The 26,868-nt window shown below is 40.9% G+C and overlaps 1 protein-coding gene across 10 annotated transcripts in view; it reads right to left on the reverse strand.

Moving 5' to 3' along the window:
* Positions 1-21,880: 21,880 nt before the first annotated feature.
* Dock10 (dedicator of cytokinesis 10) overlaps positions 21,881-26,868 on the reverse strand; it is a 250,555-nt gene continuing 245,567 nt past the window's right edge. For 7 of the 10 annotated variants that reach the window (XM_052750000.1, XM_052750002.1, XM_052750003.1 and 4 more), the window contains 4 exons: positions 26,465-26,565; positions 26,135-26,273; positions 24,847-24,922; positions 21,881-22,641 (listed from right to left, as the gene is read on the reverse strand). In XM_052750000.1, coding sequence (XP_052605960.1) covers positions 22,580-22,641; positions 24,847-24,922; positions 26,135-26,273; positions 26,465-26,565 — 378 coding nt within the window. In that variant the 3' untranslated portion in view covers positions 21,881-22,579. The remainder of the gene's footprint in view (positions 22,642-24,846; positions 24,923-26,134; positions 26,274-26,464; positions 26,566-26,868) is intronic. The other 3 variants (XM_052750001.1, XM_052750006.1, XM_052750008.1) reach the window with 1 other exon arrangement.

The following is a 26,868-nucleotide window of genomic DNA, read 5'->3' on the forward strand; positions in this document are numbered from 1 at the left end:
TACTGATTCATACAAGCATTTGAATGAATGTCAGAAATTTTATGCTGAATAAGATAAGCCTTACAACAAAGATTCAGTATAATTCTACTTGCACTGTGTTCTAAAATGGGGAAAAAGGAATGTGTGGATAGAAACGTGAAGCCAGGGATGAAAGAGTCTCTAATTGCTGTACTCTGAAGGCTGTGGAGGAATGAGAATTATAAAATTTGAGGCCATCCTGGGCAACATCATGAGACCTTGTGTCAAAAGTGAAAAATAAGAGGCTATGTTTTCTTTGTCAGTGCACAAATGGTGTCTTCCAGCCTGCTGGTGACCCGAAGGCAAGGGAGCCTGCTCAGATGTGTGGGTTCAACAGAGCAGGGAGCCTCCTACTGTGCCTGCGGCTGTAAACAAGGCCAGGTAAAGAGGCTTGCCTTTGGGTGACTGTCCAGTTTTTGGTATACCTGTCCTGGTTGTAGGTGTAGTGCCCGTGTCTTCTGCTTGGTTGACTCAGGTCAGGGCATCCCTGACACAGTCAGTAAGCAACATCAGTCTGGTAAAGGATGGAGGCACCTCTTCCACATTTCCTGGACTCTAGGGTAGCTTCCTCTTCTTGGACAAGGTGACTAGGGTGTCCTGGTGGTTGTAGGTTCTTCTAGGCCCCAGGCCTAACACTCTTCCTTCTTATCTCAACAACAGAGACTTGCTAGCCATGTGGCATTATAATTATCAGATCTAGAGTCTGCAGAAGCTATATATTAAATAACTTACATCACCCCGGGGAACATAGTACCAAGAAGGGAGAGTGTTCTCCTGGGCCTGAACATAGAAAACAGTCATGATAATAGTGCTCTTTCACCTTGGACCAAATACCAAAAATACCTAAATACCTTCTACCACCAATTGATTTATGAATTCACCTGCCACGACAGATGCTAGACGACTTTTCTCAATTGATAGATGAAACAGCAAGAAAACAGATGAAAGTTATGGCTTTTAGAGTGTCACTACTGTGCTGTAGCCTGAGCCGTGAACCTGCAGGTCCTTTGTTCTTGTCTGCCTACTGTTAGGGAACTTCCTGAGGCTCTGTGTGGTCATCTGTATTTGCCAGAGCATAGAACAGAGACTTTTGTGCTCATGGTTAGTTACTTTTCAGATGCTAGGTGGAAAGTTGAGAATATCCAGCATTTCACCTGACTCTCTTGTTCTGAGCTATCTAGAAAGTCGATTATGACTGTCAGCTGTTTCTTGACAACCCTGGGAAGGTGTTACATTATCTTTGCTACGTATATTTTGTTTTGGGGGTGATGATAGTATTATATATCTTGAAGCAGGGTGATCATCATTTGTCAAACTCATTGGCGTACATTTAAGATTTTTGCACTTGCCATCATGTAGAATTTATTCCCCAAAACTTGTAGCTAGAGTTTTCCTGCCTGGCCCACAGTCAGGACAAATCTCTCTCAACTGCTAGTCCCACAGCCGCTCAAACCCGACCAAGTAAACACAGAGATTTATATTGGTTACAAACTGTATGGCCGTGGCAGGCTTCTTGCTAACTGTTCTTACAGCTTAAATTAATCCATTTCCATTAATCTATACCTTGCCACATGGCTCATGGCTTACTGGCATCTTCACATGCTGTTTGTCATCCTGGCAGCTGGCAGTGTCTCTCTGACTCAGCCTTCCACTTCCCAGCTTTATTCTCCTCCTTGTCCCGCCTACACTTCCTGCCTAGCCAATGGCCAATCAGTGTTTTATTTATTGACTAATCGGCAACACATTTGCCATACAGAACATCCCACAGCAAAATTTTAAGATTTTTGCACTTGCCATCATGTAGAATTTATTCCCCAAAACTATAAACCAATATTAAACTCTAATATTGGCCAGGTTGAAGTTTCTTTCTTTCTTTCTTTCTTTTTTTTTTTTTTTTTCCTGAGACAGGGTTTCACTGTGTAGCTTTGTGCCTTTCCTGGAACTCACTTTGTAGCCCAGGCTGGCCTCGAACTCACAGAGATCCACCTGCCTCTGCCTCCTGAGTGCTGGGATTAAAGGTGTGTGCCACCACCACCCAGCTTGAAGTTTCTTAAGGGTGAGCCATGCTGATGCCAGCAATTTAAGGTTTGTTTTTAAAATTTTTAATTATGTGTGTGCCTGTGAGTCTGTGATGGGAATGTGCATGTGAGTGCAGGTGGCCATGGAGACCATTGGATTTCTTGGACACTGGAGTAGCAGGTGGTTGTGAAATGCCTGACGTGGGTACCAGAACCAAATTCAGGCCCTCAGTAAAAACAGTGTGTACTCTGAACCACTGATCCATTTCTCCAGGCCCAATGTAGAAATATTAAAAATTGAGATGGATGAGAGGTTGTTACAGGAATGTAAAAATTGATAGAAGTAAGATAAAAAGCAAATAGAGAAAAACATTTGTAATTGGATATATACTGAAGCATATGGGTGGCTCACCCTGGTTATTTTTACTATTATCGTGTGTGTGTGTGTGTGTGTGTGTGTGTGTGTGTGTGTGTGTGTGTGTGTGTGTGCACATTCCTGTGTGAGAGTGTGGGCTCTCACATGCCATCACGTGTGTATGGAGGTTGGAGGACAACGCTAGACATCCCCGTTTTTGCAGGCAGGGTCTCTGTTACTTGCTCCTGTGCTGCATACTCCAGGTTTTCTGTCCCTCAAGCTTCTGGGGACTCCTCTGTCCCTCCTTTCATTATAGAGTACTGAGATTTCAGATGCTACCCCTCCTGGCTTCCCATGAACTCTAGGGATCTGAATTCAGGCCTTCGTGCTTGTGTGGTAAGAGCACTACCCATTGAGCAATCTCTCAATCCAATTCCACTATTTAACTTTTCCCCCCTGCTATGTCCACTGGAAATTCCATGAAATTTAGTTAACCCTTTTCAACACTGTATATCAACATGATCTTTTCCTCCTCTGAATTATATTCCAAAACAGAACAGATACCATAAAGTTTGACACTTTATTACTCCATTTTAGAATCCTGTAGGTAGTGTTTATCTTCTTGACTAAAAAAGTAAACTTCATGAAGGCAAATTCTGATAGCATTGCTTTAAAATCCTCTTCCACAACCCTCTTCATTATTCACAACCCTTAAAGAGTGCTTACTTCAGGACCATGTCTGTCAATGCAGCTGTTCGGCTCCTTTGTCATACTCGATGGAGTCTGCACTTTGTAATTCAAGGATGGCCTGGCCTAGAGTACTACACTGGTCTGTTTCCTGGATGGATTCCAGTTTCCATTTCATAATCCTGAATGTTCACTGTTTATAGCTCAATAGTGTGCACAGAGAAGTGAGGCCATGAGAAACTGATAGAGCAGAGCCAAATGAAATTTCTCCAGCAAAGTAAACTCAGATTTATTAAGGTACATTTGGCAAGTTCATGGAACGGCTCTTCCCTTGGCATTCTTCAGAGACACCATGGCAGTGTGGAAAGCTGGTGAGATAAAGTGATGTCTATACTTACAGCACACAGACACATTTACCCGGAGACAGTAGACCTGTTATTACAAAATCATCATGGGGTGCTTTACATTAGGACTACCTTTCTGGCTAGTGACACACTGATCTTGCTTTTCCTCAATGATTGATCACCCTGTGGAGACAGAACTGGGTCAATATGAGCTGCTCATTCCAAGAGCAATCTCTAGGATTTATGAGCAGGAGTAATTAATGTATCACAAGGAGATAATTAAAATCCAAGAGCTAGATTGTGAAACTCAAAAGACAAGAATGGATGAACTTTCCTAGAATATGTTTTCTGCCTTTTCCATATTCGATTTATGTGAATGATAATAGGTAGAGTTCTCATTTATGCATTTATTTACTATAGTAACTGCTCATGTAGCCCAGGCTGCAGCCAAATACACTACGTAGCTGAGGATGAGCTTGATCTTCTGACCCTTCTACCTCCTTTTCTCCAGTGCTACACCAGGAGTATGTGTACAGGTGTGCACCACCACATTTGGTTTATATGGGGCTGGAGATTAAGCCCAGGGTTTCCTGTGTGGTATGCAAGAACTTTACTCACAGAACTAAACCTCCGACCTCAGCTATTATTTTTTTAAGCACATTTTTTTGGAACAAGTCTAAAACATAAAATGTGAAATTTTTTGCTGTCATTTTAGGAGATAAAATTCTAACCTAAACCCTTTGTATTTCCAGCACGAGAGAGCACACTCATTATTCCTCACATCAGGAGGGTGTCTGCAGAGTCTGACTTTGTCTGTGAACTTTCTCAGCTCTGCTCATGTGGATAAAAGGTCCTTCTTCCCCACTGGTTCTGGAGTGACTCATCAGTCTGCAAGGTAAAATGTATCTGTCTTTTATCTCATTTTTGGATTCCACAGCTCCACAACTGGCACCTTTGAAACGATTATATCAGGTTCCCCCAAAATCTATCAGACTTGGCAAAGAAATCCCTTTACTAAAATTATTTTTTTTTTGTTAACAGCAAAAACCACATAAAATTTACCACCTTAACCATTTTTAACTGTGTGGTTCAGCACTGCTAAGTATTGCTATATTTTTGTGGAACGAATTTCTGCAGTTTTCTGATCTTGTTGAACAGAAATGGGATCTGTAATATATATGATGTGTAATCGACTTATTTCTGTGAGGTACTTAAAACAGTGAAAGTCACGAAACAGAAAGGAGAATAGTGGTTGCTAGGGGCTGAAGTATATGGGAAGTTATTGTTTGATGAGTGTAAAGTGTATGTATTGCAAGATCTGAAGAGGTTTCCCAGTACTGATTGCAGAAGATGTGTCTTTTCTTTAATGCATGCTTTGTTGCCTCTGTTGAGAATCAGATGCCCACAGTTGATCACTTGATTTCAGGATCTCTGTTCTAGTCCACTGGCCTGTGCAGCAGTACTGGGCTGTTTTCCTTCCTCGATCTCTGCAGTGTGTTTTGAAACAGCGTGTTCAGATCCACTAACATTTGTTACTTCAGAATTGCATTGGCCATTTGGGAATATTTTGTACAACTACATGAATTTAGGGTTGTTGTTTTTTTTTTTTCTGTGAAGAATGCCATTGAGGTTTTCATAGAAAATTCATTGAATTGGCAGATTGATTTTGGTAACATCACCATTTTCACAAAGCTTATTCTGCTGATCTATGAACACCGCATAGCTTTCCATTTCCTAGTACCTTACATTATTAAGCATATTAAAGTCTTCACTGTAGAGTCCTTCACCTCCTCTGACAGGCTCATCCCTGGGTTCTTTCTTTCCTTCTTCCACACACCCATCTATCTATCTATCTATCTATCTATCTATCTATCTATCTATCTATCTATCTATCTATCTATCTATCTATTTGTCTAGGCTGTTGTGAAAAACTTTCTTGTTCTGCCTTTTTTCTTAGCCTGTTCATTATTGGTATAAACAAGTTACTGCTGTTTGTGTGTTGATTTTGTATCTTACTACTTTTCCGAAAGCATTTATGAGATCTTAGAGTCTTTTGGTAGAGTACTTAGGGACTAATAAGTATGGGGTCTTATTGTCGGCACTTGGGAACAATTCTATTTTTTACTTTTTTATTTGTATCATTTTTATTTATCTTGTCTTGTTGCTTTAACTAAGACTTCTGGTGCTATGCTGAGTAGGAATAGAGGGGGTGGACAGCTTTGATTTTGAGGAATTGTGTTTATTTTTTTCTATATTATGATATTGACTATAGTTTTGTTGTATATAACCTTCATAAAGCTGAGCTGTGTTCTTTGTATTCCTAGTTCCTTTGGCCTTTTAGCTTGAAGGGATGTTTAAATTGGTCAGAGGCCTTTCCTGTATCTATCATAATGAGCATCCAGCTTCTGTCTCTAGTGCGATGGTTAATGTTTAATTTTAATTTAATGAATCTAGAATTTTCTGGGGGTGGGTCTCTGGACATGCTATAGGAGGCTTACCAACCTGTACCATGCACAGTACATTCTCCTGGCTAGGGTCCTAGCTTTGTAAACAGAGAAAGGGAACAGAGCAGCATGCATTCATCAGTTTCTGTTTTCTGATTGTAGATGTGGTGTGCCCAGCTGCTCTATTCTCTCTTCTGTTATTCTGCCAAGCTCCTGAGAGACAGTTACTCATTTTTGTTCTTTTCCTTTGAGAGGCTTGCTAGTTGACTGACTGTATAATGCTTGGATCTTTTATAATTCTCATTTGTTTATCTATTATACTGGAAACACACACTTACCCCTGGGTTACTCCTCTTTCTATTTCCTTATCCCTCCTTCTCCATCTCCTTTTTAAAAATTTTTCTGTCATTTCCATCATGATTGTTGTTGTCTCTGTGGAGTAACTACTTTTTTATTTAAATATAATTTTATTCTTGAAGTTAAACATAATTACATTACTTTCCCATTCCTTTTGCTCCCTAAAGCCTCTCCCATGTACTCCCTCTTTGCTCTCTCTCAAATTCATATGCATACAAATAACATTATATGGGCTGAGCAGGTTGGATTTACATATTTAGTTGTATATATTTGTTCTATTTATATATTTATATAATTATATATTATACATTTCACATAATATTTGTTCTGATACATGAATAATATATATACTTATATATGTGTATAAATTATTATATATATCACAACAAATAAAGGAAGTACTATTTTTAAGTGTCTTGTGCAATCTTGGGTTAGTGGTCACAGATTGCTTTAGTTAATGTTTATCCAGAAAAGTCCTTGTTTCTCCTTCCGCTGAAACAATGCCATGCTGAAAATAATACTACTGATTAACTTTTTTTCTCAGAGCATGCTCTTCTGGTTTTTAGGATTTCCAGTGAGAGCACTGATGTTCATGCGATAGGTTTGCCTCTGCAAATGACTTAAAAATTCTCTCACGGCTTGGAATATTCTTCTGTGTTTTGTGCTCTTGGTGTTGTGGCTACAACATGGAGAGGTTCTTTGTTAGTTGAGCCTGCTTAAGGCTCTAAATGTCTCTTGTACTTTGATGTCTGTGTCCCTTCCTAGATTCGCTACCTTTTTATGATTTCACTGAGTTGGCTTTCTCTGTCTTCGGTCTGTATCCAAGTTACCTTGTTTGTGACACACTTGTGAGTTGAGTCTCTTAATTGTGACCCAGAGGTCTTGAATGTTGTGTTCAGAATTGTTTATTTTTTCTTTTCTGCCTTCTGACTGTTGCTCAGCCTGGTCTTCCACCCCCAACAGTCTTCCCTCGTCAAGTTTGTCCACTAGGGCCCTTCCACTGAGTTTTATTGAGCTTCTTCGTCCAGATTCAATGTTTGTCCTTTAGCATCTGTCTTTTTGTTGAGCTTTGCATAAAAAAAAATGCTGAATTTCTCATCTAGGTTTGAATTGATAGCTTCATTTGTTTGTTTATTTAAGTCCTTTTTGAGGACGTGGAACACGGATTATTTTAAAAGCTAGACTTTTAACAATTCACAATCTAAAGGTTGAAGAGTTGCGATCTCTTTAAGGTCACGTTGTCTTGCTTTTTTATTTCTTTTTTTTTTTTTTAAGAATTTAATTAAGAAAAGTCTGTTGCCAAAGATTTAGCTCAAAGCTAACATAGTCTTTAAATATTGTTCACAGTAAAATATAGTTCTTGGTAGTCTCTTTAAGGGAGCAATCAAATGCTTAACAATAATGAGACATCCCATTAATGGAGAGATGTGGGGCCCAGAAAAGCAGGGTGGAAAATTCACGAAATGTAGGATGAATTGCCAAATGGTCTTATTAATAAAAAACCCGGAGCCAGATATTGGGGTGAAAACTGATATATCAGAGCAATAGAACAAGCCACAGCCAACCTCACCTTACCAACTCCTCAGCCTCCAGAGCGCTTTTTTATTTCTTAGGTCTCATTCTGTCATGTGTGTAAGTGTTTGGATGGACGTCATTTCCGTGTCCTACGATATGTCTTCTTAGTTAGCAATTGTTTTTAAAGTTTAATTCCCTGTGCCACTCAGAGAGGAGAAAACAAACTTCTCTAAGAGGAGCAGCAGAATTCAAATAAATGTTTATTTCATATTGAAGTTGTGTGTGTCATTTCTTATTCCAGTTGTAAATTTCTTTCCTCCCTCCCTCCTTCCTTACCTCCCTCCTCCCCTCTCTCCTTTCCTCCCTCCCTCCTTCCTTCTCTCTCTTTCTCTCCCTCCTCCCCACCCCTCTCTCTTTCGACTTCTGAAATTAGCCATGCACTACGCTATCTACGCCTTTAGTGACTGAGTAGAATTCAGATCGTGACACTCTGTAATGGCATTTTCTGCGGTAGATAAGTGCCTGTGAGAGAGACTACTTTCTTAACAAACAAACAAACAAACAAACAAACAAACAAACAAACACAATTCTGACAATGTAAATGTGGTCTGCCCCGCTGAGATGATGTAAACTAAGCTCCCTGGTTGCCAGGCACCTCAGGATCACCACTGAGAAAATGAGGGAGTTTGTCAAGAGGAAGAGTGACAAATGAATGCTCCCAGGGCCCAGGTAGGCCTGGCAAAAGAAAGAAAAGGTGTGACTGAGTCAAAAGCCAAGCAAAGTGGTGGCGTCCCTGTGGACTTGGTGGCACAGAGTGCCTCGAATCCTTGAAGGAAGCCAGCTCCAACCTCTGACTCACTGTCCCTAGAGGTTAAACAAGACTTGTCCATACTGTATTTGTAGATCATCTGTCTTTCAAAGGGAAGTCAAAATCTTAAAAATACACTGATAATTTTAACTGTACTAATGTGTAAGATTGGTAAGAAGAATTTACGACAGAAGACAGTCTGTTGTCCCGTGGTTTGCAATATCTCTCTTGAATTCTAAAGTTCTTTGATTTCCAGATTTTTTTCTTTTTGATTTTTCGAGACAGGGTTTCCCTGTATAGCTTTGCACCTTTCCTGGAACTCGCTCTGTAGCCCAGGCTGGCCTCGAACTCACAGAGATCCACCTGGCTCTGCCTCCTGAGCGCTGGGATTAAAGGCGTGCGCCACCACCGCCCGGCTGTAGTAGAATATTTTAAGGTGTGTTACTTTTGTTTATGTTGCATTTGTTTAACTCTGTGAAGCTATTGCTGTGCCTGTGTAAAATACCTGATGGTCTAATAAAGAACTGGACAATAGTGAGGCAGGAGAAAGGATAGGCGGGGCTGGAAGGCAGAGAGTGCAAACATAAGGAGAAAACTGGGAGGAGGGATCTATGGGTAGGAGACAGAGAAGGAGGAGGAATTCAAGGGCCAGCCACCCAACTACATAGCAAGCCATGGAGTATGAGTAAGATTTATGGAAGACAGAGAATGGGAAAAGCCCAGAGGCAAAAGGTAGACAGGATAATTTAAGATAAGGAAAGCTGGCTAGAAACTAAGCCAAGCTAAGGCCAGGCATTCATAAGTAAGAAAAAGCCTCTGTGTATTTATTTGGTGGCTGGGTGGCAGGCTTCCACAAAAGGAGTAAAAATCTCCAACAACATCACTCAAAATTATAGGTTGCTCTCTTATTTCATCAGACTGGATCAAAGTAACTCAAGATACATAGACACTGTTTCTCTAAGCACTATATTTGTCTTAGTTGTACTAAGAAAGATTTGTGTGACAACTCATATCACATTTGAAAATGATACATGGTTTATTGTATTCTAAACCTCTGTCTTTTATTTGATTCATAAGCTCTGTATTGAATTTCAGTAAACGTGAAGAGATAAATATATCAGTTCTTGTCTCATTCAATTTCATGAACTGAACAAGAGATAAGATTTCTCTCTTTGGTCCCTGTTTTCTTGCTCCTGCATAATCTTCAGGAACATTGATGCGAGTCTTATCTCTTCCATTAGACACCTCTGTCTCCTCTGTGCATATGTGTATGTGTTGTATGTGTGTATGGTAGATGCATGTGTATGCAGATGTGTGTACCTGAGTGTGCATACAGAAGCCAGAGGAAGACATTGGGTACCTTGCTCTATCTTTCTTTGCCTTATTCTCTTAAGACTGGGTCTCTGAATCTAACTCTCATCATTAAAAACAATTTTTTTTTGGTCTAGGCTGGCTAGCAATAATCTCTAGGGATCTTCCAGTCTCCTGTTCCCACCTCCAAGAGCTGAGGTTATAGGCTCATGTGGCCATGCCTGGCTTTTATGTGGATGCAGGAAATCTGAACTCTGATCTTGGTGCTTGCTCAGCAAGGATTTTTATCTACTGAGTCATCTGCCTAGCATGAGAACTCTTTCTTTTTAGTAAGATTGTCATAGTGGTTGGAGTGCACTGTGTTCTCAGCATCCTTCTTGACTCCTTCTCATACAAGCAGAATGCTTTACACGCTTAGGCTAGAATCAAGGCTCAGAGTGTGGTCATCACATCACCACGATGGAGTGCAGGATGGATGTATAATCTAAGTCCGTGAGTTTCAAATTTTACAGTGAGCCAGAATCACTCGGAAGGTTGGTGTGTGTGTGTGTGTGTGTGTGTGTGTGTGTGTGTGTGTGTGTAAGTCAGAGGGAAACTTGAGTCTCATTCTTTAGGTTCCACCCACCTTACATTTTTTTAGACAGTCTCTCAATGAGGCCTGGAGCTCATTGCTTAAGCCAACCAGCCTAGTCAGTGATGCCCCAGGGATCTGTGTCTCTCTGGCTCCACAGTTTGGGGGTTAAACATGTGTGCCATCTTGCCTGGTACTTTTGAATGGATTCTGGGATTAGATCTCAGGCTATTATGCTAGCATGGCAAGCACCCTGCTGACTGAGCTATCTACCCATCCCAGTAATCTTTTTAAAAATTATTTTTGCTTAGTAATTTAATTTTTAGTATTTGAGAATTTCATAGGCAAATATAGTGGGTTTTGATCGAATCCACCTCTATTCCTTCCCCTCCAATTCCTCTCTTAATCCTCTCTCACTTTCTTTCCCCTACTTCCTGTGTTCTTTTTTTTTAAAAAAAACCTAGTAACTCCATTTTTAGTGCCAGTATATGCATGAGTATAGGGTCATCTAACAGAGCATGGGTGATCTCTCAGGGTTTGCATCCCCCAAAGAAAACCGACTCCCCCATTTCCAGAAGGGATCAGTTACCAGTAGTTACTCAGAGAGGAGTCAGACTTTGAGACCTTCCCATCCTTGCTGGGATTTTGTCTGGCTTGAGTTTACCCCAGCCGCTTTGATTCCCTGTGTGAAATAGCCCCGTCATGCCCAGGAAATACTGTTTTGCTGTAATCATCCACTGCCTCTGGTCTTATGATCTTTTTGCTTCCTCTTCTTTGATGATCTCTGAGTCTTGGGAGGTGGGGGAGGGTAATACAGATATCTCATGTATGATTGAGCACTCTAGTCTTGTTATTCTCTTCACATTGACTGCTTGTGTGTCTCTGTATTAATTGCCATCTATTGCAGAAAGATGCTTCTCTGATGAGGGATTAGAGATGCACCATCTATGGGTATAAAGGTAGGAACGTAGAGAGTTTAAAGTTGTGTCCACTTAGCACAATAGTAGTAAGTAGGTTCTCCCCTATGGCCTATGACCTGCTCAATGATCAGTGCTTGGCCTAGTTAACAGTACTTGGCATTAGCAGTCCTGAAATCTAATCAAGAGGTGGTTGGTGACTCCCATAGCATTTGTGTTACTATTGCACCAGTGGTCATATGTTGTCAGGCCAGTTATTATTGTGCCGCACAGGTTCCAGAGCTGAGTAAGAGCTTTTCTAACAGCTTGCATAGCACCGCCCCGCCCTCTGACAGCTAGACAGTAGGGATGAAACTTCCAGCTGTATTGCTACATGTTATACGACTCAAGTATGTGTTATCTTTAGCAGTAGGGTCTTATCATCAAGTGGACACTGCCTCTTCTACCCTGCCTTCCTCTCCCTCACCATACTTACCTCTTCTTGCTCCATTATCTCATTTCCTCCTTCTACCACCTGCATTCTATCCTTCCTTTGAGAGTTTCTGTCATGGTCCCTATTTTCCTGACTCATCTGGGTACTCCAGATTAAGCACATATGTCTGAAGGTTCAAGGCTAGCATTCACATAATGAGGGAGAACATACAGAACCTCTTTGGTAATTTCATACACGAATATAATGTCTTTAGATCATATCCACCCCTCTTCTCACTCCATCTCCTCCTGGACCTCTCACACTAACCTCCCAACTCCATTTATTGTTCTTCCACCTCGCCCTTGTCTCCATCATCTTCTTCTTTCCCACTTTCAGTAACAAGCGTATGGATGATGCGGCTGCCATTCCTTGGTTTTACATTTCTTTCATATCAATATGTGCCCATGTATAGCCACTTAGTTTTTCTCCTAGCATTGCTCCTTACAGAAAGCTCCGAATTGAGCCAGGTATTGGGTATTGACTATAGTAAATGGTTGCTGAAGACGTTCATTCAATAAGCGTCAGCTTTCAGCCTCTGAAATACCTGCCAGGCCAGGATTATAGAGCAGTCTTCTTGCTTTTACACAGCTTCTACACCTTTTAAGTGAGATTAAATTTCATATGTTCCCATTTTTGTCACCAAGGAAGATCAAACTGACCCAGCATAGAAGGCAAAAACCCTGCTTCAAATTACTTTGGACACCAAAAAGCATCGTCATCTCAATAACTGTCCCATCTAGCTGGACCTTAGAGGGTATGATTTTGTGTATTCATTTTCCTTGTCAATCATTGTCCTAATCTTACTGCCATCTTTCATGAGAAATTTCAGAGGCTTTATCCAAATCTAAGCCAAGAGGTAGCATTTGTCCTTGGGAATACATGTAGATAATGAGCACTATTTGTATGATTTGAATAACTTGTTTAGAGAACCTATAATACAGGGTGTGCCATGCCAGCATCCTGAGAGGACGTGTTACTACTGTCTTTGCAGTTCCCATAAGCCAGGGCTCCCAATAGCCATGAGGAGCTCATCAGTGATCATGTAGGAAAACAACACAAATTATCCTTTCCCTGATAATTTATGCATTCATTAAATACACATTTTACAATTATCTGAATAAATACTATTAAAAATGACTTGAGGTCACAATTCCCAATTTCTCACTTGAGCTATATTTGTTACCATGTTACTAATTACAGCTTGCAAGTGCAGGGCATCTACTCTTGCCAGTTCTTGAATTAAGAACGTTTTGTTCTTGGCTTAATCCCTTTAACCATTATTTCTACTATTTAATAGAAGATGCAACTGAGCCTCAGATTGGATCCTTGCTCCAGGCCACAAGGGCAATCAGCGATGGGGCTGGCCATCTGTGTCTGGGTCCTCTCCTTCAGAGCCAGAGTGATCCCCATTCTCTTAGTCTGCTTTGATTGAATGCCTCCACTAGGGAAACTGGAGGCATCTGTCAATGTGAAGTTGCCTAAAGTCTAATGTTGTGGGATTTTTTTGCACACCATGTGAAGATATACTTGTGATTGGTTTAATAAAGAGCTGAATGGCCAATAGCTAGGCAAGAGGTATAGGAGGGACTTCTGGGTAGGGAGAGAAGAAGTAGGAGGTGACCCTAGGCATGAGAGAGACATAGAATGAGTTAGACACAGAATGGGAAAGAAAGGTAAAAAGCCACCAGGCAAAATGTAGATTAATATAAATGGGATAATTTAAGTTGTAAGAGCTAGTGGGACAAACCTAAGCTAAGGCTGAGCTTTCATGATTAATAATAAGTCTCCATGTTGTTGTTGGGGGGTTGGCAATCGAAAGATAGTCCTATGAGAAAGCTTTTGACAATCCAACCTTGGTTCCCTTTAGACTCATTTGTGAATTCTTTCATACATGCACTCATCAAGCATTTGTTGACACTCTTGCCCATGCCAAGTCCTTTGCTAGCTAGCCTCTTGAACCCAGAAACAAACATCGTGCAATCTCTGCCTCTAAGGACTTGCATGCTTGGATTCAATTAATTTTCCAACTTCCACAGATTTCTCTTTTCATTACCTTATGCTTTGCAACATCAGAAGGTGACAGTGGCCCATTTTAGTTGCCAGAAAATCTTCCACATCTGATTTCGGTTGCATATTCTAATGTCAAGGTACCATAATGTAGAAAATGTAAGGCGTTTAGTCTGCCAAGAAAATCTTGCTGGTTAATTTAAGACTAACAGTTTAGGCTTCAGAAGACACATCATATGCTAGAGAAAACAGGCATCCCAAGCATCTGCTAATTTCATTAAAGAGATGAAACTGGTTAGAATGAAGCAAGGCTTCCACCTGTAACAGCCTTGCATTACTCAAGGAATGTTGTGAGGAGAATGAGTTGAGTAGTTGTCTCTAACTCCAGCCAGGAACTATTTCTGAGACCTGTGGAGGAGAGACCTGAATTGCACATACAGTCTCCTGCATTTTGTCAAAATTACTGTTTTTTTAAAACTTTTTGCTGAAAGGACTACAAGAACTGCACATTTGGTCAGAGTGGAAAAATCAATAATAACTACAGCAGCATTCAAACCCATGGTTCACATTTAAGTTACAAATTTCGGTTGTTATTCTATTAATGACTTGATTGAAAATCCAACTTTAACAATATTATTTTTATTATTTGAAATGAAAATATAATTACATCATTTCCTCCTCCCCTTTCTTCCCTCCAACCCATTCCATGTACACCCCCTTGCTCTCTTTCAAATTCCTGGCCTCTTTATAATTCAACACACACACACACACACACACACACACACACACACACACACACACACACCCCTAAATATCTAAGTACGACCTGCTTATTTTGGACAATGTTACTTGTGTATATATGATTTGAGTCCTGTCCAATTGGAATTGAGAGACTTCTGTGGGATAATGCTTTTGTACACTGGTTTAATAAAATGCTGATTGGCCAGTAGCCAGGCAGGAAGTATAGGTGAGATAAGCAGACAAAGAGAATTCAGGGAAGAGGAAGGCTGAGTCAGGAGATGTCAGCCCACTGCCCAGGGAGCAGCATGTATGGCACACAGGTAAAGCCACGGAAAATGTGGCAACATATAGATTAACAGAAATGGGCTGAGTTTAAATGTAAGAGCTAGTCAGTGGTATGCCTGAGCTAATGGCTGAGCAGTTTTAATTAATATAAGCCTCTGTGTGTTTACTTAGGGGGTGCAAGTGGGAGAGATTTGTCCCGACCGCCAGAGGCCGGGACATGGAAAACCTTCCGAATACAAGAGACTCTTCTCTTGGGAAGACTATTTCCCCCTAAGTATTTCTTAGTTTCCTGCAGTTGTTTGTCTAGGATTGGGACCCTTTTGAATTTCCCCTTTCCAGGTTAACATGTCTATTGTTCTTGTTTGGGCAACCATGTTGTTGAGATTTTGTGGGTCTAGCTCCCTGATATTTTGAGGAGACAGAGTCTCATGATACTTTTCTTGTTTCTCTGGCTCTCAAAACCTTTCTGTTCCCTCTTCCTCAATGTTCTCTGAGCCTTAGGTGCAAGAATTGTGTTGTAGATGTATCAGTGGGTGCTCAGCACCATGGGATGACTTGTTCTCTGCATTTGATCAGTTGTAATTTTCTGTAACAGTTTTTGTTTGGTGCAACAAGAAGGTTTTTGTTTGCTTGTTATGAGAGTTGAGTGCTACACTTATCTCTGAGTGCAAGGATAAATATTTGGGATGCAGCTAGGAATTTTACAGAAGTTGTAGATTCTCTTTCATGACCACACTGTCCCCAGGTAGTTGGCTAGGGGATGATTTCCCTTTTGTTGAGTGGGTCTTAAGTCCAAATGGAGAGCTCTTGGTTACTACTAAGGTATGTGTGCCACCATTGTATCCTTAAGGTTATTGTGCCATGGCTGCTCATTGTTTTAGTTCACAGGCCTCATATCTGGTTACTGGTACCATGAATGCTAGTTCTCAGGAAGGAGACTTTCAGGTTGATCCTGCTTGGATTCTGTGAGTCCTTGTGTCTGATATGTATGGTATCTTCAGCAATGTAGACTTATCTTCAACCTCAGGGAGGCAACCAAGGGCAACAGTAACAGCTGATAATGTTTTGGGAGTCTCTTGGATAACCCTCACCAACAACTCTAAAGGAAGCTTCCTTTGCCTTGTGTTATTACTTTTTGTTCGCAAGTCTATGGCTTTGAGGGGAAGCACTGTCAACCCATGTGAAAAAATTTCACTTAGACTATATATTTACGTATGCACATAGATTTACATGGATTCTATGTAATTTTAGGTAAACAGATTATATGAACCCTTATGAATTTTTCAAACATCCTCACTGAGAAAAATCCAACTTTTAATGATGTACATATACATATAATAAAGCCAAATGGAGGCTATTATCAGAGGAGTAAAATGATGTTGCCCTGAGATCCTCCAGCAATAAACAACTGCTTTGCTGTATGAGAGATTTTGTAGATGACACCTCTCTGAAGCAGGGAACCGTTGGATGAATTTGCTGGACTACATTCATTTGTGCTTCTTGAATTTTAAGAACATCTTGTTCTATTCTTGCCAAATGTATGATGTTAGGAAATCCCCGCTCTTGGGGTGTGGTACCTACCCATAGCCCCTTGGGATTCTGACTCATTCAAAGTAGAAATGATAGTAAGACAGAGGAGGAGAAAAGGAAAAAGAAGTAAAGACTCAGCATAGTTAGACATCCAAGTCATTCTACAGATGCAGTGAACAATAGTTTGGAAAAGGCTGTGGCCATACACGATCAACATTCCCAGCCCTATGTATAAGTAATCATAGTAGCTGAGCCTGAGTCCCCAGAAGGAAGCCTGAAGATGATTTTTTCATCATTATCTGCAACTCTTAGGCTTAAAAATTCTAATGTAAATGATTTTTTTAAAAATACTTTATTTAGCTCTTCTAGATGTTAAAGTCAAAATAAAGGACATTGAATTTTGAAAATCTTTTAGCTGTCAGTAGCCAATCTGATAAGCCTAAATGAATCCATATCTTTTTGCATGACTGTTCAGGAGGGAGAGACTGAAAATATGATGCCACTTTGTGAAACATGGGCTGGTTTAGAATGTTTCTGAGACGAGACACCAAAAGATCTCTCCCACAGGCTCGGTTTGCTGCTTGGAAATATTCACATGGGACCATCTTGTACTTTTAAACTGACTTCCCATTTTTCCTTATCTTTGTTAAAAAGTATAAAAAAAACCAAGGAAACAACAAACAAAAATAGATTTAAACTGATCTCTAGAATCTCCTCCTAGTCATTATTTCTTTAAAAACTGCTCATCTACCCTCCATATTTAATATTATTAATAAGTATTACTAAAGTGACTCAGTATGGTCAAATGTCCTGCAAATACCACTGCTTACTTACAACAAGACAAAAGTCCCAGCCATCCTTTTAATGATTAGAGTTGTATTACTTTTGGTGGAATACAAGAAAAATCCTAAGTTCCAGAAGTTGATGTCCTTTATACATTAGTCAAGAAGTTATGATTTTATAGTTAGTATCAAGTGATGCAATGAGATTGCAAACAGATTTTCTGGGGAGTCCTCCACGCGAGTGCTATTTAAAACTCGTTTTTGAAATTTGTCCAATCATTCGAGCTTAAACCAATTTCTTTCTCCAAGTGAATTTTGGGAATGTTTTGATGGCTTTCATTCCTATTACTGTATGATCAGTACTGTGAACTTAGCCCAATGTCTATTGTGTCTTGTGATTTATAGTCTCTCCACCAGATTATTCTTTACCTAATCCTAGCTCCTCGTACATGTATCCTGTTGTGACAACATCTAAGGATGAAGGAAAGGCACCCTTTAGTGAGACTTTTTTTTGCTGACATCTCCACATATCACCTGGAACATTTAGTCACCTCTGCTCTGGACTCAAACTTGCTTTGTTGTCCAGAGTCTTAGCAGCTCCTGTCCTGTGTTTATAGGAGGATCAACTCTTACCATGCTCCAACACTGGGCAGATGAACTCCCTGCTAGGAGAGGACAGTAGTTTTTCAGCTCTTCTTGTTTTTCCACAGGGTATCACCAGGGTGCAGGTGCAGAGGGTGGGCTCTTGGATACTAGCTTTGTTATTCCTCATAAACTTTCCCACGTCATCGTCATCTTTTTCTTCTCTTCTTGGTTTTTTTTTTTTTTTTTTTTTTTTTTTTTTTTTTTTTTTGAGGCAGGGTTTCTCTGTGTAGTCCTGGCTGTCCTGAAACTTGCTCTGTAGACCAGGCTGGCCTTGAACTCAGAGATCTGCCTGCCTTTGCCTTCCAAGTGCTGGGATTAAAGGCGTGCACCACCACCACCATCCAGCTCTTTCCCAAGTTTTCAAACTTCTTTTCTTACTTTCAGATGCAGCACCCAGTAATCATCAGACTTTGAAAAATGTTTAAGACTCGCCATCATTGATGTTGACTGCCTCTGGAACAACGTGACAAGAGAATGTCTAGGACTGTTGGTTGCAACTTGTCCATTCACTACCAACACATGACATATGTGTACTCTACCCTGCACAGCCCTTGCTTTATCTCACGTTCTCTCTCTTTCTAATGACTTGGGCAAGGATGCAGATGAGAACCAACCACAGCTATGATTCTTTCTCACTCTCAGTCAATCCTGGGGGTAAGCTTCCTTGGGCTTAGTGACATGGCTTGGGTGGGAGGACTTGGCAAGGAGTGCAGCAGCTGAAGGAATTGAGGGCCTCAGACCCGAGGGTGGCTGTAGATGTGATAATATGACCCTCACCACGTGGCTACGGAACAGGGTTCCGATGTGTATGGGAAAGACTTAAACAGCTGGAGGGAAGGAGAGGGATCTTTCTGTTGGGAGGAGAAGCAAGATGAGGAGTTCACAAGGGACCAGAAGACAGGCCCTATGAAGGGTCTGCATAGGAAAGCAGGCAGACATGAAAGCAGGAGGAGGGAAAGGGGCTTCCTACATGGTCCTGAATACTACTCAACTCTTGTAAAATGCACTTTATCATATTCTGAACTAAGTATCCTATTATCAACACATGTCACATATATCTTACAGTTTTCACTGATGCAAGTACAATGGCCTAGGGCCCACTTGTAGCCCTAGTGAATAATAATTTGGCTTAGTATCATTTTGTCATTTTTTGATCATATATATATATTTAATTTTCTGATGCTCATAGGAACACTAGGATAATTTTTTTTGGCTTTCTGGACTTTGACTAATATGAGATAATAAATCACCAGTCTGAAACTATGGTGAAATATTTGTGCAGAACAGTATTTAGGGTTCTGGAAACCAGTTTGCTAGTGACATGTTCTCCATCATTTTAGGACCATGTGCCACAGAGAGCCATCAATCATTACAAAGGAAACACACCAGCTATTCCATTGATACTCACTGCTCAGTGAGTCTGAATATAGAACAGGAATGCACGATGTGAGGTTTGGACAATGGATATTTGTTTCTAAGGTGACCACTACCAAAATTGAAGGAGTGTGCTAATTTCTTTCCACTCTTGGAATTTTTCACTTTGAAATGAGAATGAAAAGAGAGGTAGCTATGGTGTGGGCTTATGAGTGGATAAAGAGACGGAGCTAGGCCTAACATTCTGTGTGTAAGATACACTTATTCTGTACTAGGTATCTGGGGCTCATTTTCAGGCTTTTTTAAATCTGCAGAGCTGGGGGAAATCTACTAGTTTTTAAAAACTGAGTTTATTTTGAGGAATTGATTTAAGGCCAATTTATATAAAGATGAAAAAGAATACAAATAAGATTCAATGTCTTGACAATTCAAAATCATGTCATTGCTTTACAATGCACCATCCTCTGCAAGGCTCTGGGGTAGCAAATTAGCAGAAAACTCAGTACAGTCCTATGCATAGTATAAGAATCATGTGGCTCCAGCACTGGGCTCTAGCCCTTTCAATGTCTATCTCAGAAAGTTTAATGAAGCTCAGAAACACATATCAAAAAATAAATTCATCTTGCTTGGTTTGGCAGCGGGTGCTGTACTGTCTGCCACTGGACAGGCACACAGACACAAAACATTTGTGTGCCTTGGGGGTCTGCTTATGCACATGAGTACCAGTTAGGGTGTATAAATAAGCATGACCTAATTGATACTGGTGATTAGGCCCTGGTGGTGACTGAGGCAAGCCAGAAAGCACACGTGAAAGGCTTAACTTTGTCCTCATTTTAAATTCATGTCTTGTGGGAAATATGAATCCAACATTGCCAAATGCCCTGATTTCTTGACAGACACCAGAAAGCTAGAATTCTATCTATATAAATGCACCTGACATGGATGTGTTGACATATAATTAAAAAATACAATGTGGAGATAAGACAGGAATGTTGGGTTTAGTCACCCGCCTGCCTATTTGATATATCTAGTGTAATGAAGAGAAGGGACAAGGGAACTGGGATGGTACAGGGCATGTTTCCATGCTGTTTGGGAAAGATATCTTTAGTCTTTTTAGGGTATTTAAACTTCTTTTATAAACCAAGTCAGGAGCAAAACACAGTAAAACCATTTGTCGTACAAATGCAAATAATTGTGATGCAAAGACAGGATGACATTAGCCTAGGTTGAAAGGATCTATTATGCTCATTTCCTTAGAGATCTTTGGAGGGCTCATTTTCATATCTGAGTGGTCACCTGCTGCAAACAGTTTCTTTAGAATGTGGTGGGTAGGTGGTTGGGAAGAGCATCAAGACCCGGACCTTGTAGGCAAGACCAAAGGTAGAGCACATCAACAACACGATCTTCCTAGATTTCCTCAGCATCAACAATAACTCAGACAGCTTAACAATTTAAGTGGAGGAAATTCAGTGATAGGCACCAAGAGAACAGGAGCCAGAGTTCAGCTCAACATTGGGCAGTTTTTAAATAGTAAGCTGCACTGGGGAACAGAGAACTTAGATGTGTCTTGAGAAGTCAGAATTCTCACCCAAAATATCATGTTGTCTCTTCTGGGTTCATGATAGCTGAAGCTTTTTCCAATGCCTATCTTATCTCCTTGCTCTCTTGTGCTGATACTGGCTAATAAAGCCAGTGTAGCCAAAGGCTGACTGAGCCCAACTAAGATCCCCTTCTTTGAACCTAGGGCTTTGGAATAGCTGTCGAAGGGGACTGTATGCTGCCATTCAGTAGCTTGCCTTCTGCAGCTGGAGGCAGGTCCGTTGACTCCACTTCAGCTGAGGGTGGATGGGCATGTGGAAATAGGCTACCCAGTGAAAGGTGGCAGTCAGTCCCAAACCTCACTGATTATCATTCACAGTTTCAGTAAGAGAGACACACTAGTGAGGACAAACATAATGCTGTAACTATAATCAATCCTGAGTCTTGGGGACCTTAGCACTCAACACTACGTTTCTCTCTGACACGATGTGAGCTATGGGGTTATGTGGGATATGTGCACATCTGGCCCAGTGTAGTTACCTGGAGACTAGGGATGATTTTAGTGTCTCTCTTTGTGTACTTTGAAGATCTATATTTCAGGGAAAGGATGAGGCACAACCATTCACTGGCTTTTAAGCCTCTAAATAAACTGATTTTGGTCAGCAGCTCCTATTTCCCATTTCAGCGGTTACAGCAAAGCACATGTCCATGCTAACTCCTAGAGGGGCAGCAAAAGTACAAATCCTACCACAAGTTTATGGAGTACATCAAGGCTCTGGTTCATATTTCCTCTAAATTATTCTAATATCCTATATTTAGAAATCTTCAATGTGTTTAATTCATCTCTAGAGGATCATCTAAGCTGAGGCTCGGGTCACTCTTTCGGTAAGGCATTAAAAGGATAGAGTATGGATGGTTTGATAGCCATCCAATAAACCAGTCACAGAAGCCATTTTGACCACCTCTCATGTACTCATGCTGGTCCCTCCCTTGCTAATTAGCTGCAGGTGGGTGGCCTTAAACTTCCCATCCCCCCCCCCCAGTGTTGGGATTGCAGGTGTCACCACCATATTTGGTTTATGCAGTGTTGAGGATTGAACCCAGGCTTTTGTGCACACCAGGCAGGCAAGCATGCTACCAACCCAGCTCTCAAAAGGAAATCAAGTGCAAAGCAATGGTATTTTTATTTATATTAACAACAGCAAAATACTTTTATAATTTCACATACCATTGCTTTTAAAAGCACATATATTACAAATAAAAGAACTTCACAAACTTTAAAGGTTAGTATTTATCAACACTTTTTTTACACATACACAAATATTTTAATATAACATTATCTGAAATGTTACTCATATAATTTTAGTACTTTCATAAGTCTTAACTAAAAACATTCTTTGAAATTTGATAAAAACCATATATTTTACAATTTTCTATTTACATCTGAAATATGCTTAAATGTTACAAAAACATTCACTTTGACCTTTAAAATACGTGTACTAGGACCTGGAATTGAACACATTATACCCAAGAGCAAACTCAGTTTGCTTTTAAGCTGCACATTCATTGGAATTTCAGGACAAACGTTCAGTGTGGTTTGATCAATACCACTCAAAGGAAAACAAAGGAATCATAGGAAATGTGCAAATTCAGAGGCTGGCAAAATTCTCAAGCTAGCGAGGTAAACAAAGATATTAACACTGTAAAAACTTCAAATAAATTAAACCTATCTTTTTCTTCCCCGAGATTAGCTGCAAAAATTCAGAGTTCTCTGAGAGGTGCGTCTGATGCCCCAGGGTTCCTCTCAAACTTCAGCACTGGGTGAGATGGAGACCGTAGGTATGGCTGGGGTCACCTTGCTAGTTACCCGTGTGTAGGGTCGCTCCACTCCGTGCTTTGCTGGGTCGTCCATGCCCGTAATCTTAAAGCAAGGCAGATATGACACATGCATACAAAATGACGAGAGATCAATTTTCATATCCTCAAACACAGAATTAAAACCCTGAATAGTGACTCATTCCCAATGGGGTGTTAGTAAGTTTGGAAAATATCCTAGTCAAAGTAGTTCTGAAGGGTATTTTCTTCGAAGCCCATATGCTGGTTGCCATGGGGATGTTGAAAGTAGCTTTACTATACTCTTTGACTGTCAGATATGAATTTATAAATGTTTAAGTGGCTGCAAATGTACGTGAGTGATTCTAGTGTCTCATTCTAGTTTAAAAATTTATAATTTATTGCTAACATCTACCCTAAAGGGGAAAACATCGGAAAACTCACTTAAATGTTTAGACTAATGGGAGTATAATAAAATCAATTTGATGTATCTGAAAATACTATCAATATGTCTAAGTGATATTCTGTCAGCTCTATCAAAATGACCGTATGCAAACAGTAACCGCAGACCCACAGAAACTGCAGGTGTATCTCTGCAGTTAATCTTTGTACAAAAGAGATTTGGTGAGTATTTTAAATTCCTAGTTATGACTTCCTCACTAACCTTACACACTATCATGCTGTGCTGATTTCTATGTGCGTGATATTAGCCTCACCTCTCATCCAAGAGCTTTTTTTCCCACAGAGGACTCGGCAGAGGTCACATGTTTGCCGTACATCCTCCTTCGGGCCAGTGTTATGCGATCCTGCACATATAATTTGGCTCTTTATGTGTTTCAAGTGTATCTGAGTCTCTAACAGCAAGATGCTCTCACATCTCACTTTCTTGGCATCAGGGCAGAATGGCTCTGGTCCCATCTCTGTTTTAAGTTGGATACTCATGACCACAGCTGACTCCACTCTGCCGCCATCCTCCCTCAGTTGAAACACACTCCAAAAGAGCATCTTATATTTATTCTTCATTTGCATGCTTGTGTGAATTCCACTGGCCCCAGCCAAAGAAAGTTCTTTACGGTTTTTGGTTTTTGGCTGTTTATGAAACAGTGTGAAATTCTGGCTGCCTATTAAAGAAGTGGTTGCCTGTCACTACCAATTCAAATTACTTGTTTTCCACATCTCCATTTTACACACCAGCATGACTCTATCTTGGTTCGGCTTCTTATCTTTCTTTTTAAAAAGAAAGGTGCATGGGTGAACGTATGTGCATGGGTGCACACATGCCACAGTATGTATGTGGAAGCCAGAAGGCAGCCTGTGGGAGTGAGTTCACTTTTTCTACCATATGGGTCCCAGTGGCTGAACTCAGGTCATCAGGCATGGGGGCCAAAGATGTCACCAAGAGGGACATCTCACTGGCCTCTACGGGTACTTATTTTCTTTCTGAGAAAGGATCTCATGTATCCCAGACTGGTCTCAAGCTTGCTATGTAGCTGATGATGATCTCGAACTACTCCTGTCCTCCTGTCCAAGTGTTGAGACCACAGGGATGTGTTATATGCATGGCCCTATTTCCTCTTATCTTGAGGGTTTTCCCCTAATGACATTTTATTTTATTTTAGTATTCTGTAAGCTAACACTTTTCTTGGCCCTATGGGGGTGCATATAGCACAATTAATTTTGTGTTTCTATTTATATGTCCTTTGATTCTAATTGTTTCTGATTTTCAAAGCCCAGCTGGTAAGTTCTCTCACTACTTAATTACCTGTTTCGGGAGCATGCGCATTCACATTGAGATGAAGGAAGCTATTCCCTCATCTAGTTACCTATGTGACCAGGCCCCATTATAAGCCCAGGACCAGCAGAAAAGTCACATTTCTTTCCAACAGATATATTTCTTTTACTGAATAATGAGACCAGTAAAACCCATCAGGTTTTTCTCTTTGATCAGTTTCCAGGAAGCAGAGAGCCAAATTTTACTTCTTTTGTTAATTTTTTTTTTCTCTCCTCTGGATCACCTGGTCTTTGCATCTTTGTTTTATATTTTGAAGTATCATAAAAACCCTTCAGTTCTGTATATTTAAAAACGAAGGAGCTCAAACATATTTAGCAGGCACAGGAGCACGGGTTTTATTTTTCACAGTTAAGCTGTTAGCGTGACATGTCTTAGAGAGGCAATGAAGACTTAGAGACGCTGAGCCACAGAAGCTGACGGGAGCAAAGGACCAGTGAGGAAGAGGTGGGTGGACAGAAGGCTGCAGGGCAGGACAGGCATACGGAGGAAAGAAGAACATACCACTTTTGCTCACAGTGCTGAGGGAAATGCTAGACACAGAGGAGCAGAAGCTGTAGAGACACGGACCTCGACAGAGCTGGCAGGAAAAAAAGAGAGAAACATTTTTGCCAGACATTTCAAGCCCAGGCGTGATTTACAGTCGGAGAAAAGTATGGCTTCACCCGTGGTTCCTAGCTTTTACATGCATTCTCTTCATTTTAATCTCAGATTTAATGATGTCTCTTGTGTGTACTCAAGGGATCTCCAGAGTATTTAGTTATCACCACCCACCAGAAATCTCAAACCGACATGATCTTTGTTGGGAATCCTATCTATGGAGATTCATTCTTTCCATCCTAAGTCAACCTACCATTTCCTCCTCCTTGAGCTGCTGTGGAGAGCTAAAAGGGTGGGTAGAAGAGGCCAGGAAAGAAGGAATGTATGCTACATGCAATTAAAATAACACTTCCAGTCTTTGCCGAGCTCTGTGGTGGTGGCACTAGATTACTAGGGGCAGGAGAAGGAACTGATGTGAAATCAGCAGTCTCACGTGACTGGAAAGGCTACAGGTGGTGAGGGACCCGAGTAGAGCGTGAGGGTTGATGGATGCTGCAAAGCAGGCTAGGGAGCATCATTTGACTTTCACCTGAGTGCTTTTAGCCACTTCAAAACACTGACACTATTGAATGGTCGCAGTTCATGCAAGCCATACAGAACATGATGAATACACACCCAGGATGATGAATGACTTGATTATGGAGTGCAGTTTGATATGTATCACGTATTATATTATTCAATTACCGTATTATAAATATATTTAGTTTCTTTTCTCCTAATTGTGGACTTCTGTAGGAGGCCCTGCTTCTGCCCAGGAAGTCTTGAGGTAAAAGGCCCATGAGAAATCCTGAGGCTCTCTCTGAGCCTGGTGCAGAAACCCCTACTGGCAAAATGTGAAATGCCATCCCATATCCTCGGTATTGTGAGCCGTAAGGGAATGATGGAGTGGCAGCAGGCCAGGATGGGGAGTCATACCTTTTGTTTCTCAGTGTCTGACTAGACCTGTATAGTCTAGAGTCAACAGACTGTGCAGCTTGGGTAAATACCTCTAAAAATTGTGGAAAGCATTTCAGTTCTCATATTCTTTTTCTGTAGGCGTGTCTGTGCTTTGAGCTAAGAGCTGTTGTACATGGGGGAGATAACAACACGTCATAATGCTAATGTAAAGAATAGTGACTTTTGCAGTAAAGAAAGAGTCTTCAGTCCCTCTAGCAATGGCTAGGGACTGTGGGTCACACGAAGGGATGCTCACCTGCTCGTTCATGATGGTGGACAGTTCACTGAGCATGTCCTTATAGTGGGACCTCAGTTCTTCCTGATACTCGAGCTGGTCCTCCTTGATGAGACGCTCATTCACATCAAGAGCCTGCCCACATGCATCTGCAAATTGCCTTTAATGACAGCACGAAGCAAATTAAAAGCCAGTCACAGGAGGAGGTATTGAGTTCAGTGACTTTGGGTCCAAAGCCAAGCTGTGGATAGACTGCCACCTTGAAGAGGGTTAATTGAGTGGCTTTCCTAGGGGGTTCACATCTCTCTGTATGTGGTAGTTAGAAGACCAATTCAACAAAGAGAATCTTACCTGAATATTTCCTTCAATAGCTTTACTTGGTTGTCAGGGTATTTCTTTGCATTAGTCTCTTCAAGAAAGGCTCGGGCATAAGCCATTGGGCCAGCATTGACCTATGGAGAGAAGAAACTTGGTTGAGGTTGGTTCCTCTCCTTCATGGAGCGTTCTCCATGGTAACGGGAGGTCCAGTTCTCTGACCAATCACATGGCACCCTAGCACTCCCCCTCCACATTGTGATCCACCACTTTCTAACCTTGTTGTACCTGATGTTTTCTAAGGCTCAGAAGCCACTAGTAGGTACACTAGAGTCCAGCCTTCCCTGCTCCCCTTTCCAAATTCAGTCATGTGACATCCTATAACGTGGCAACTTCCTCTGAATGGAAACATCCCCACCCCCAAAGGAAGCGGGCAGCTA

Source organism: Peromyscus californicus, unplaced genomic scaffold (assembly GCF_007827085.1).
Source record: "Peromyscus californicus insignis strain IS unplaced genomic scaffold, ASM782708v3 Scaffold_21__1_contigs__length_65335640, whole genome shotgun sequence".
Taxonomy (NCBI): domain Eukaryota; kingdom Metazoa; phylum Chordata; class Mammalia; order Rodentia; family Cricetidae; genus Peromyscus; species Peromyscus californicus.